The 13,007-nt window shown below is 51.7% G+C and overlaps 4 protein-coding genes across 4 annotated transcripts; 2 read left to right on the forward strand and 2 right to left on the reverse strand.

Moving 5' to 3' along the window:
• Positions 1-3,012: 3,012 nt before the first annotated feature.
• On the forward strand, positions 3,013-4,916 carry Z517_11479 (uncharacterized protein; the record flags this gene model as incomplete). The annotated part of the gene is made up of 5 exons (XM_013423063.1): positions 3,013-3,105; positions 3,178-3,215; positions 3,270-3,295; positions 3,350-4,114; positions 4,168-4,916. 5 exons carry the CDS (start codon positions 3,013-3,015, stop codon positions 4,914-4,916), a joined length of 1,671 nt encoding a protein of 556 aa, XP_013278517.1.
• A 754-nt stretch (positions 4,917-5,670) lies between these two features.
• Positions 5,671-6,832, forward strand: Z517_11480 (uncharacterized protein; the record flags this gene model as incomplete). Its single annotated transcript, XM_013423064.1, has 2 exons — positions 5,671-5,750; positions 6,079-6,832. 2 exons carry the CDS (start codon positions 5,671-5,673, stop codon positions 6,830-6,832), a joined length of 834 nt encoding a protein of 277 aa, XP_013278518.1.
• A 1,068-nt stretch (positions 6,833-7,900) lies between these two features.
• Z517_11481 (uncharacterized protein) lies at positions 7,901-10,297 on the reverse strand (the record flags this gene model as incomplete). Its single annotated transcript, XM_013423065.1, has 1 exon — positions 7,901-10,297. The coding sequence occupies one exon, from the start codon at positions 10,295-10,297 to the stop codon at positions 7,901-7,903; it is 2,397 nt and encodes a 798-aa protein (XP_013278519.1).
• Positions 10,298-10,611: 314 nt separating this feature from the next.
• On the reverse strand, positions 10,612-12,156 carry Z517_11482 (uncharacterized protein; the record flags this gene model as incomplete). The annotated part of the gene is made up of 2 exons (XM_013423066.1): positions 10,612-11,775; positions 11,848-12,156. 2 exons carry the CDS (start codon positions 12,154-12,156, stop codon positions 10,612-10,614), a joined length of 1,473 nt encoding a protein of 490 aa, XP_013278520.1.
• Between the last annotated feature and the right edge of the window lie 851 nt (positions 12,157-13,007).

Raw genomic sequence — 13,007 nt, forward strand, 5'->3', positions numbered from 1 at the left:
AACTTAATCCGTGGCTGGGCTGGTGGCTATGTACGAGTGCATATGCATAACAGGGCAGCACATCGAGCCACACGCTAAATGCCTTGATTATATGCCTATCATCGTCTGAATGGTGCACGACGGGTCAAGAGAAACGGTTATCATATACTACATAGGCAAGAAGGATGAAGCTCACCCTGTTTCGTTGGCGGAGATATTGCCTGGTACGCGGGTCACACAACCCGTGTTTCATACTGTGGAGGGGCATTTTACGTGCAGATCTCAACTGCGTCTCGGGCAATTTTTTGGCTGGTAGCAAAAGCTGCATGTTTCCGCAATGGTGGAAGCAATGGACGGATGGTGGTCCCGGTAATCTGAGTTGTTCCTCCGCGTTATTGTTCCGATGCAGTGCCACCTGGTGCCACCTGGTGCCACCAGTGCTGGTAATACTGTCCTGGATGCTGTGGACAATAACATCCATTGGAATTTTGGCAAGGAGATGCACAATTCATATCACTGACAAACACCGAAAGAGGGCCTTACCAGCCAACGCGGTTCTCCAGATGGCACAAGGTACCCAACGAGGTCAAGGACAGTCCATCCGAAACGGCTTCATTGACTCCGAATGCCGTGACTGACAATCGCATATTGTACCGATGTAGGTAGGTACAGCAGGTACATACAATAGGTACGGAGTTCGGAATTCTGTTCTGAATGGTTTTATAGGTCGCCGTTATCTATTTATCAGGTCTTGTGTGTTGTATACTCCGTCGACTAATTTCTTCGACACGTGGATGGTATATACAGACTACATGTGCATATGTAAGTGCCATGTAACAACGTTTTTGGCCCTTTTCCTTTTACTGGTGTGATATTCCTTTTGATGCGGGATCCCTGTACCTGGCGACATATACCCAAGTACCCCGTGAATTCATATGCAAATATTTTTTAACACGCCTCCTCTAATCCCGCTTGTGGCTTCTGTGGCTTTGTAGCCGAGAAAGTATCATGATTGATTCTGTGGGTCAACTCTGAGACCGGATCGGCAGCGATTGTCATTGTTGGCGTGTTTGTATTTCCCAACGAAGAATGCTCTCATATCGACCCGAAAATTCCAGTTCCAGCAAGGGCTTTATCACAGATCTTTGGCCAGACCGTTGAGCGTGCTTGACATACCAAGCTCCCAGGCTCATGATCTTCTGGAAATCTTTCATACCTAACACCCTCCATCCTTGATTATACGAATAAAAAACCTGCTTTTTGATCCACCTCGAGAAACCGGCATTTTCATGTCAATCTCTGGGCCACTGTGGGTGAAACAAGCTTTGCTAGAAACAATAGATGCAAGACCAGCTTTAAGTGGCGAATTGCTATTTCAGGTGGGCCTGTCCTGCATGGACTGATCATGAACCAGGAGTCGTCATAGCCCAGGGGCTGGATGGAGAAGGATCATGTTGGGCGTGCCATACCCCTGGCCATTGGATGCGACCAGTTGGGAAAAAAGGGGGCCATTCTCCAATGGAAGTGGCGGCCTCGGTCAGCAACCCAGACAAATCCAATTTCGTCCAGGGCAAATAAGAGCCAGGCTGCGGAGAACGCGGTGGACATATCAGGGCCATCATTATCTCGATTCTGTTGCATAGCCGAGACACTTTTGTGCTTGTTTGAGCTCGAAAGGAGCGCCCAGGATAAGGAAGCCGTGAGACATGCAGAGACTTTCCTCCACACCGTCACTCATTATTTGCTAACAACACATCAGTGGCAAATCATGAATGCAGTCCTCGCACGGACCTGATCGGAAAGACAGGGAACGGAGTGTTGCCAATGCCTGGGAAAATATTTCTCGATAATGAGATGCATGTCAAAGGAGGAGCAGGTCCTGGTCTGGAGGTCCCTCAGGAATCCATCAGTAGGGGGGGAATTGCGGTCCGAGTGATAATATGTACATGATTATTTCCTCGAATGACTTTTTTGTTGCTGTCCTTCTGCTTCGCTGCCTGCCTAAGGGTATGTGCTTGGTACCCGTATGCATTAATCTCGTCAATGATGGTTGATAGTCCGACTAAATGAGATGCTGGTTAATCATCACAGTTGCTGCGGACCACGGACTTTGAAGATGCACAGCCCCAACGAATCGGTATCTCTCGTATATGACTCGATGGAGAAGGGACGCGTGTCGAACACCTTTGATGTTACGCCGGCAGACGCGGCAAAAACAATATCGAAAACAGATCTGCAACAAGTCCGAGGACCAATCGAGAGCAGGTGAGTGCAGATGCCCCTAACGGCTCTGTTGGGGCTGCCACGAGTAAGGCTTCACCGTTCTGAGGGAGCTTAAGCAGCCTAAGCACCCTGAGGCAGCTAACGGGGGCGCCCACGAATTAGGCACAGATGCCCCCCAGGAGAACTGAATCTTGGGGTCTTTCGTTGTGGTGTGGTTCAGTAGCCTACCAGCCTGGGATGCCTTCGTCCTTGGGGAGGAAACACCCAGGGGTTTGGTTCAATCGGCTCCTGTGATGGTCCGTTATGCGTTTGTGCTCGGTGTCCACACCCAAAGCAGATCAAACCAGGCCAAACCCCATGAATGCATGGAGCGGGAGGAGGGAACGACAACAAACCACCACTGCTGCCACTCGTACTAACTGCGTAACGCTCCCCATCCCTTGAAATCTGTCCCCCCTTGATCTGAACGTCGCAGTCACCGTCGTCAATCCTCCTGTAGAAGTTTGTTGTCTGCACTTGATCTTTTTGTTACCCTCCTTGCACCCCCTGTTTACTACCTTCGTTGGTTCTTCATTCACATTCGTGACATTCTTTTCCATATCCCTAACATTGTTTGTCCTTCGTTCCTGCCTGCTTGTTGGGCAGCGACAGCTCATTACTGTAATCACCAGTGCCCTTCCTCGCCTGGGGAAACAACATTCCTGTTGTGAGGTATCTCGAGAACATCTGCACACCTTTTAGCCGCACCCACACGCTCTTGAAAGACTACTTCCCTCTGTTCAACTACTTTTCTCACACATTGTCATCGCCATGAAGGCCTTCTCCGCCGCTGCGACCGCTGTCGCTGGCGCTACTCTTTTCTTCAGAGCCGCATTTGCAGATGTAGACCCTATTGTCATTAAAGTACGTTGTCACCCAACTCCTCTGTCCCAAGCCAGGGAAGATGAACAGGACTGATCGTTTGTTTGCACCTAGGGCTCGAAATTCTTCTATGAGACCAATGGAACACAATTGTAAGTGCAGCTCCTGATATCACTCCCTGGATCGTGGGCTAATGCGCCAAACAGCTTTATCAAAGGCGTGGCCTACCAACGTGCGTTCCTCTCCTCAGCCCTGTACTCAATTCGACATTGACAAGTGAAAAAAGAGGATTATCTAGGCAATGGCACAACATCCAGCGGTGACGACAATTATATCGATCCTCTGGCCGATGCTTCGACTTGCCAACGAGACATTCCCTACCTCACCCAACTCGGAACCAACACCATCCGTGTCTACGCGGTCGATCCCACCAAGAACCACGATGATTGCATGAATGCGCTGGCAGACGCTGGCATCTATGTCATTGCTGACCTCTCGTCTCCTGGCACCTCAATCAACCGTGACACCCCCACCTGGGACGATGACTTGTATGCTCGCTATACTGCGGTCATTGACAACATGTCCAAATATACGAATACCCTGGGTTACTTCGCAGGCAACGAGGTGTCCAACAACAACACCAACACCGATGCGAGCGCATTCGTCAAGGCTGCCGTCCGCGACATGAAGGCTTATATCAAGAGACAAAACTACCGTCCCATAGGAGTGGGCTATGCTACCAACGACGATGCCGATATTCGTGTCAATCTTGCCAATTACTTCGACTGCGGAGACTCGGCGGATTCTATCGATTTCTGGGGCTACAACATCTACTCGTGGTGCGGAAAGTCTAGCTACACGCTGTCTGGCTACGATGAACGTACCAAGGAATTCTCAACCTACAACGTCCCTGTGTTCTTTGCAGAGTACGGATGCAACACCGTTCAACCCCGTCAGTTCACTGAAGTGCAGGCCCTGTTCGGCCCTCAAATGACTCCTGTGTGGTCGGGCGGCATTGTCTACATGTATTTCCAAGAGGCAAACGACTATGGTGAGAGATTCATGTTTTCTTCTGCACTAGACTCATGCTAACAGCGAGTTAAGGTCTGGTCACTGTTTCCGGCGATTCGGTGAGCACTCTGGCCGACTTCAACGCCTTGTCCACCCAAATTGCGCAAATTGACCCAACTGGCGTCAACGCAAACGACTACACCCCGACCAATACTGCTCCCGCCTCCTGCCCGAGTGTCGGTGACGATTGGCAAGCGTCGTCCAGCCTACCTCCCACGCCCAACCAAGAACTCTGCGAATGCATGTTCAATGCGTTGACCTGCCGTCCCAATAACGTGCCCACTGACGAGATTGGTGACTTGTTCGGCGTTGTTTGTGGTCTCGCCGATGGTGTCTGCGACGGTATTGCCGCCAACGCCACCACCGGCGACTACGGTGCTTACGGCATGTGCAATGCTGAACAACAACTCGGGTGGGCACTCAACACCTACTACGAACAACAAGCTGCGCAAGGAAACGGTGCCTCGGCCTGCGATTTCAGCGGCTCTGCCTCAACAGCATCCCCTACCAGCCCAAGTGGAAATTGCGCGACGTTGATCAGCCAGGCCGGTAATGGAGGCACTGGTACTGTCACCTCAGCACCCAGCGGCACGGGAGGGTCGGGATCGAGCTCCGGTTCTGGGTCTGGATCCAGCTCAGGATCTGGCGGCAGCAGCAGCGGTAGCGGCTCGGCAAATGCCGGTATCCATGGAATTTCGACTCCTAGCCATATGGGTGTGATGCAGCTCGCGGTTTACCTCACGATCGCATTTGTTTCAGGGGCGGGTATGATTTTGTTGTAGGGGGTTCAATGAGAGCGAGTTGAAGGTGCGTGTAGTTAGTTACATTGGTTAGCAGCGATTCGAGCTTGTTCATATGGGTTTGCGGGGGTCTTTGATAGTCACAGCTTTGCCACAGCTACAATACTTCTTCTGTCGATGGCAAGTAGTTGACGGCATCGGAGGAGTTCAGTGGGGCACTGCATTCAATTGGCCTAGGGGGTGTCCCGAACAGAATGAATCAAAAACAGATCAAAACTTATCTTCAAGAGCCATTTCACAGAGTTGAAGAGTAGGTGCCAGTATCTGCTGCTCATCGTTCTCATGCGTCTCTGTATGCGCAGCCTTGCTTGTCACGTGCTTGTGTATAGGCACTGAGCGGGTAATTGTCGGTTTATCATGGCCACCCATTCACCATTCGTACCAGGATCCGCCAGTCGGCTCTCATAGTATGTGAATGAGAGAACTTTGATCTTTATCGTCTTATAACACTAAGGCTTGGAGCATAATGTCTGCAATTATGGTCTTGAACGAGGATGCCTGAGGCGAGCTCATCCGACAATCCAGGCGGCAACCCTCGCTGTGCTGCCTGTTGGTGAAGCATCAAAACCCCTCTTAAAAAACTCCCTGCGCTGGCTCCATCTCTCTGGTCACCCACCAACACTCTCACACACACACGTATACACACCCTCTCCTCGCCAGTGATTCCAAGGATTTCCCCCTTTCAATCGAAAGAAACAAATCCTACATTTCGTCCGTCCTACGCCATAGGTCGACTATGACTAGCACATACGGCGTCCGTGAGCTTTATGGAGGGGCAATGACCGTGGAGTTACCGGTGGATCTGATCGATTCAAGGTAAGTGAGTCTCTTTCGATAAGTGTCAGGCAAGAGTCGGTCGGGACCGAGGCGGAGAGTATCAAGAGCGTAAAGGATGGATGTATGACAGAAGATGGGGCTGAGACGAGACGGCGGGAATCGCTGAATAACGACACATACTTGCCCTCCTCGATTCCAGCCTGCCATGGTATTCTATAGCCTGATCCCATCTCCCGACATTTTGGCGCACGCATCATGCATACGTTGTCCCCTCCGAACGAGCAAAGCACATCTCTATCTATCCATCTTATTCGTTTGGAGGAGGCATCTTCTACAGAGTGTTTCTCGAGCGCTGACAGTGCAACAGCGACATCCGGCAGATCCCCGACCATCAAGAAGTCTTCCTTTCGCCGACAACGCTGACGTCGGTCATCTTCGAGATCGACGACTACGTCCCGGCCAGCGTGACCCAACCCAGTCCGTCACCAGGGCCGACAACCACGACCTCGACAACCACGGCGCCTGACGGAACGACGACCACCACAACCACTACAGCCGTCACCCAAACCATCGTCAATGGCACCGCAGCCGCCCCGCAGCAGTCACGAGAAGAGCTGGACGCCGAGGCAGCAAAGGTCCATTTCACCGACGTGATTTCGCCGCCGGACACGCTTGCGTCGCCCCTGCCGAACCCGCAACCCGTCCAGATGGCCGACCCCAGCCTGGCCGGGCATCCCGCATACATGCTGGCAGGGAACATCAACAGTCACGAGATAGCGCGACAACCAACGACGACGACACCATCCCTCCCCACCGCCGGATCGACTTCTTCCTCTTCCCCTTCCGCTACCTCATCATCTTCTTCCTCCTCTCAACATCGAACCTCGCTGGTCCACCAGTTCCTCCTCCTAATCCGTCTCCCATCCTACAGCACTGACTTGTGCGTCCGCATCAACGTGCCCGTCAAGGAATTCGTCGAGGCCGGCCAGCGCCTGGGCTCGTCGTCCGACAGCCCCGCCACCCAGGCTATGATTCTCGAGGAGGTCACCCACGCACGCGACGTCTTTGCCCACATCGTCCGCTCCTTGGCCGTTAGGGATTTCAGCCTCTTTAATGCCTGAGAGTTGTTACCATGCTAGAATTCGTTCGTGCGTTCATCGCAATGGGATGGTCATTCATGAATTACATGGGTGGCGGTGGTGGAGAATGGAGGGATATGGTGAAGTCGCTCTCCGGCTTCAGATTCGGATACTCATCGAGAATGAAAGGAAAAGAAAAGGTAAAAGGGCCCAGGGATGGTCGGACTTACATCAATGCATGAATGGATTTCTTCAACTCGACCCATAGATCGATCCTCAAGGAGCGGAATGGAACGCGGCTGCAGAAGAGTCATAGGAAACGAGGGGAGGTAAAAGAGAAAAAGAACAGCGAGAGAGGGAGAAAAAGAGACCATCACTATGCCCTGGACCTGCGAACCGTGGATCGGGGAGAGCGGACGGAGGTCATGTCTTTTCCAGCTATTCCTTTCAACGCGGGCCATGGCACTTGCATACCTTTATCTACCTACCTAGGTATTATGTGCATGGAATGAACCTGGGTCGCTGGGTCGAGTGTTGAATGCCGGGTTGGTCTACTCTTCACTGTTCACCGTTCACCGTTCACTGTTGAATGGTATGTACTGTCTGTACTCACCATTCATGCCTCGTCCGTCGGTCAGTCGGTTGATCAGTCAGTCACATTACATTAGATACCTAGATAGCGATCAATACAAACAATGACTCATATCCACATCCATTCGCATGGACTTGACGAATAGTTCATTCGCTCAACATGCGCAATCGCACTCGCTGGGCAGGATAGAGAGCCGTATTCAATTCTGTATGGGTTCGTGAAAGGTCACATTCATTCATTCATTTCTCACACTTGTCCTTGTGACAACCAGCTCTGGTGCGGACGCCAGACAAGCTGGAACCCAACACACTCATCTGCCTGGTATGTACAGGCTCAGCTACCTTGAACACCGGCTCAAATCAATGTCTTGACTGTAAAACGCCTCTTTCCTGGACATGAACGTCGTCGACGTGTTGTTGTTGATGATGACACCGTCGAGGGGACAACATGCTTGCTTCTTCACCAACACTCTGATCCAACTAATGGTGACAAGCCGTCCAATCCATCCAATCAATCAATCAGTCACTCAGCTCAATAATCTCAATCATCCGGCCCAGTCCACCGCCACTGCTGGTGGTGCTGCTGCCCGAAATCGTACTCTCGGCACTCTCTTCTCTTTTCAGACTCGGCGGCTCTTTGGCTTCTGGTTTCTCTTTCTTGACAGGACTCGCTCTGGGCTTCGGCCTGACCTGGACCAATCTCCCTTTACACTTCCCACATCGATGTTTCTCGACATCAATACTCTTACTATGTCGTCCGTACTCCACTCCGCATCCTTCGTCCTCCCCCAAGTTGAGAAAATCCCTAGCGGCAGATTTGTCCTGGCGGCCGACGCAAACCCAGAGATATTTGTGGTTGATTACATAGCTGTGTTTAGTAGTTACGTGCACGTTCTTCCAGGACTCGACATCGGTCGATCGCAGATGCGACGTGACTTTGGCAGCCCACTGCTTGAAGCTTGCGCCATGGGGTTGATCGCGCATGTTACTGATCATGAAGTTCGTCAAGTGGCAGAACTCGTGCGCCAGTGTGTTGACCAGACGGTCTTCGCAGTCGATGATCTTCTCAGCCAGTTCGATTGACGCATAGTGTTGCACCTTCACTCCCGATTCCCTAGTCTCATTGACATCGCCGCCCTTGATGGGTGAGCTGGATGGCTTGGTGATCGTTCTCTTCCACTTCGCTCGGCCAGCCGTTGAGCGCAGAGTCTTTGACCAGATGATGCGCACCCCGCCTGTGCTGGACGATAGTCGGTCGAGTTGGGAGTTGGCGACCTTATCGTCGAGCTCGTGTAACAAGTCAAGCGCAAACTGTTGTTTCTTAGAGTCAAAAGCCTTCTTCCTTGCTGCAGCTGCCCGCTTCTCTTCTGCTAATCGTTTCTTCTCTTCCTTCTCGGGACTCTTGGACGGTGATTTCGACTTGGCCGGTGACAAGCAAGGACTGGGAAGTGAATCAGAACGATCGAAATTTATGTCTTGCTCGTCGTCCTCTGAGTCTGACCACACTTGGAACCGACCAAGCAGCCCTTTTCTTGGAGACGTCGCCGGTGCCTTCTTTGGAGAGTACTCGTCATTCCACTCGTTGATCACATTATGATCCCAGAAAGCGTCCATACTCTGGCGATGTGGTGATTGTGGGATGAACTGTCGCTTGGAAGGGGATAGCAATTTTGAGGGTGATTTGAGTTTTGAGGGTGATCGAGGTGGTGTAGCAGGTGGTGTTTTGAAGTGATCTTCCATTGTGTCGATGGGTTTCTCAACGACGTCTTTAAAGTCATTGTCAAAATCGGTATCGACAGGCTGGTCCTTCGAGGGAATCATCAAGACAGGCTCAGCAGCAGGTGGAGGAAGCTCAGGAAGATTGTCGAAGTTTTTGAGACGATTTAGGTCTTGAAAAGGATTCCTTGATGGAATCTCATGTTGCGATTGAAGTGAGAGTGAGCTGGGTTGAGTATTAAACGTGGTGTCTGGAGAAAGTGTCGGGGACGAGGTGAGGTCGATCGTTTCAATATCTCCTCTCCGAACATGGGATTCCTTATCCCCTAGAGAAATATCTCCCAGTGCTTTTGATAACGTCTCTTCCTGCTGATTCTCCTTGTCCGACCCTCCATGGTCACCAAAGCTGAGGCGTCGCCGAGTTGGCGATCCCCGGTGCAGCCGTCTTCGCGGACGCGTTTGTGAGGCTTTTATTGTTGGTCTGCGATAATCACCCTCGTCCGGATCTGATGATGAAGTTTCGTAGTAGCTCAGTTCGGCGTCATCGTCAACAATGAAGCCGATCAAATCTGTGTCCTCGTCATCCTCTTCGTCTGTGCCTGAATCCCCACTATCGTCGTTGCATCGAGCCTCCTTCATGACGAATCTGCTTACACGATTGAACACCTGCTTCCTTTTGCGATTGTCACACCTTGTTGGCCGCGATGTATCCTCCCGCTCTCGAGGATTGAGTAGGTTCTCAGTCTTTGACGACTCTGCCAACGTCACTGACCACCCATCGTCTTCCACAGCCAAGGCCTTCAGTGGAATGAGTAATGAGTCTACATGGGCCAATCTCAGACTTCTCTGAGGACTCTCAGGTGAGCGGCGGTTGCTAGAAGTGACGTGGGTCTCGGCAACGTTTAAATTTCGAGGGAGAAGCGGGACATGTTTGAGGATGGACCGCGTTGGCTTTTCCAGCTTCGTGGCTTCTTTGCGACAACGACGATCGCCCGGGAGCTGGGAGTTGTTGAGCTCACGTCTCTTGACAGGACTCGGTACTCCTTGTGGTTTCTTCTGCGGCGACGTGGATTCCTCGAGGACGGGCTTCTTGCGTGGGGACCGTCGCAATCCGGTATTTGTGCTGGTGGCCATCAACGGCTTCGGCGCAAAGATGGCGCTGAGATCAGGGAGGTCGTCTTCGGACGAGTAGGCGGACATGATTGCTACGCAGCTCTGCTCTGGTCAATGGAATGTTGTCGCCGTCGTTAAGAAGTGAGAAGCAAGTCGTTGACGATCGTGTTTACGATTGTCCGCATTGGGATGCAATGCCACGGCAACGGAATAAAGTTCATGCCGCTTTAAATGTACCGGTATCAAAAGTTGCCCCGCTTTGTATTTACTTCTTTTATTGCAAGCTCCGTCCTTATCAAAACTACAATCTGTTCTTCTTGTTCTCGCCCTCTCGCCTAACAAAGTTGAGTCTTGGGTTGTAGAATGGTCGTACGGACCCTCGCGCCCTCGGTTGCAGGTCTTCATGAGGATTGGTGGGTGTAAACTCGCATCTTGTTCAGCACGCGCTCTGCGCAGACACATGTTCTGGAAGAATTGTGACTCACCTCGAAAGTCTTGATGAGCCGCGCGATGACCTTCTTCATTTCAATCATTGCCAGATTGCGCCCTATGCAGATCCGCCGCCCCGCGCTGAAGCTGAGATCTGCGTGGTCCCTTCGCCTGAGTTCCTCGTCGCTGATCCCGATCCACCGTTCTGGTAGAAATTGCTCAGGATCGGGCCCGTATATCTCAGTATCTCTGTTCAGGACGGCCGTGCTGACTGACACATTAGTGCCACCAGGGATCCAGGCGCCGTCGATGGTCGCGCCGGGGTTCGGAACGGTTCGTTCCAGCATGGTCGTCCTGGCTCGGTTTGCCCTGAGAGACTCACGAATCACGCTATCTAGGTAAGGGAGACTCTGCACCTCAGAAAACTGTGGCACGTCACTCAGCGCCGCCGAGAGGATTTCTGCCTCCAACTTGGCCATTTTCTCGGGGTGCTGCAACAGAGTGACGAGGATGGCTGCCGTCGTCTGTCCAGTAGTCTCGCTGCCGGCATGCATGGTCGACACCAGGAAACCTACCACATCATTCGTTTTGACCAACTCCGGTGCTCTTCTGCTGGCTGCCAGGTATTTTCCTAGGAGGTCGACTTGATTTTTCAGCTGTTTCTCTTCGCGCAGTCGCTTCTGCAACCTCTGGGCCGCCAGCGCACCCAGCATCGACGACGTTTCCAATCTTTGCATGATGGGATTCTTGAACAGCCACCGCTCCAATGTCGGTATGGCTGCCCAGAAATGCCAATGAGTGATGCGGTCGGCCGCGCCTCCGATGGTGTTTCCAAAGTCCTGCTGGTGACTCAAAAAGGCTTGGTCTTCTGTCAAGGCAATGCGCGAGATGCTGTCAAAAGCCCAGTACCCCATTGTGGTGCCGATGGCGATATCGGTCTTGGTTTTGTCGAGATAACTCACCAACGAGGAGATTGTATGGTCGAGCTCCGCCTCCTGTCGCAGAAAGGAGCTCATGGTGAAATTGCCCAACAGGAGACGCTTGACGGCACTCATTCGTTTTTCGTCCAGAATGCTGACAAAAGAAGTGATTTCACGACCCCGGATCATGACTCGAAGTGGCAGATAGAATGAAGACTAGTCAAAATGTCTAGTGAGCCCCTTGGAAGGATGTCTGACTGACATGGTCTTGGATGGGATCAACCATACCTTTGGCATGACATCAGTTGTCCTGTATATCACAGGAACGGCTGACGGTTTGCTGAAGATTACGCGGTTCGGACCTAACCTGACAACCGGCCCATACTTGTCGTGGAGCTCTGTGGTGAGTTGAGCAAAGTTCGTTCCTGTCCAGAATCTATAGACGAACCAGAAGTCCGTCAAGGCTGCGAGGAAAGGGCCTGGAACGTGGCGAAGTCGGAGATATCGTCTGAGGAAGAAAGCGACAGTCCAAAAGGACAGGGCAAGGGCAGTGGAGGCCCAGAACTGGCTCATGATGAAGTCTAGGACGTGCATCATCTCGACAAGTCCTGTGTGGGACCAAATACTGATTTCGTCCCTGAGGCTGGCAGAGACACTACCACTACGAGGCAGGATAGGTACGAGGCATTGTTTATATATCGACATGATATCTATTCACTCCATAGATCGGCAAAATCAGACTCAGACTCGCCAGGACCAATTCCGTCTGAAATGAAAGTCAGGCATATCATAAGCATGATATTCTCAGATTCAAGGAGTGTTTAGGATCAGTAGCCCGCAGTGCTGTAGCCTCATCTGTAAGCATACACCCGGGACCCTGTTCTCCACACTACACCACTTGAGATGGCCACGACCTTTGGTGGTTCGGCGGGGTTCTGTGTCCACCAGAGCTGACAAGCCTCGTTTGCCAGGAGATGGGGTGCTGTGGGGATGTCAGCGTCGTTTATTTTTGAGATACAATACTGTTCATGTATACCTGGTTCGTCCCAAGAGGGGGCTGACTAGCCAGATCCCTGTCAGAGTCAATGATTGATGGATTACTATACAAGAGATGATGCCAGGCATTATACCCAAGTACAAGTAGTAATGTTAAGTCACGTGAGTATCGCCCAACTCTTTATCGGCGCCCAGCATGATCTGATTCTTGATTCTCTCAACCCTCCCCGAGGAGCCAATCCCTCGTATTCTTCGGCTAATTCATTTCCATTCCCGTTCCCATTGATAACATCTTCCCAAGACAAACTTTCTTTTCCCCCCAGCCAGCCAGTGGCGTGAGGAGTTTCTCTTACCTAGATATCAACATATCCAGCCAACCAACCACCCTTGACACCTCAAGTAATTCTAGATCCCAAGGGTTGAAAGTTCACGCTGCAAAGTACTCGAAAAGT

This window comes from Fonsecaea pedrosoi (assembly GCF_000835455.1).
Source record: "Fonsecaea pedrosoi CBS 271.37 unplaced genomic scaffold supercont1.8, whole genome shotgun sequence".
Taxonomy (NCBI): domain Eukaryota; kingdom Fungi; phylum Ascomycota; class Eurotiomycetes; order Chaetothyriales; family Herpotrichiellaceae; genus Fonsecaea; species Fonsecaea pedrosoi.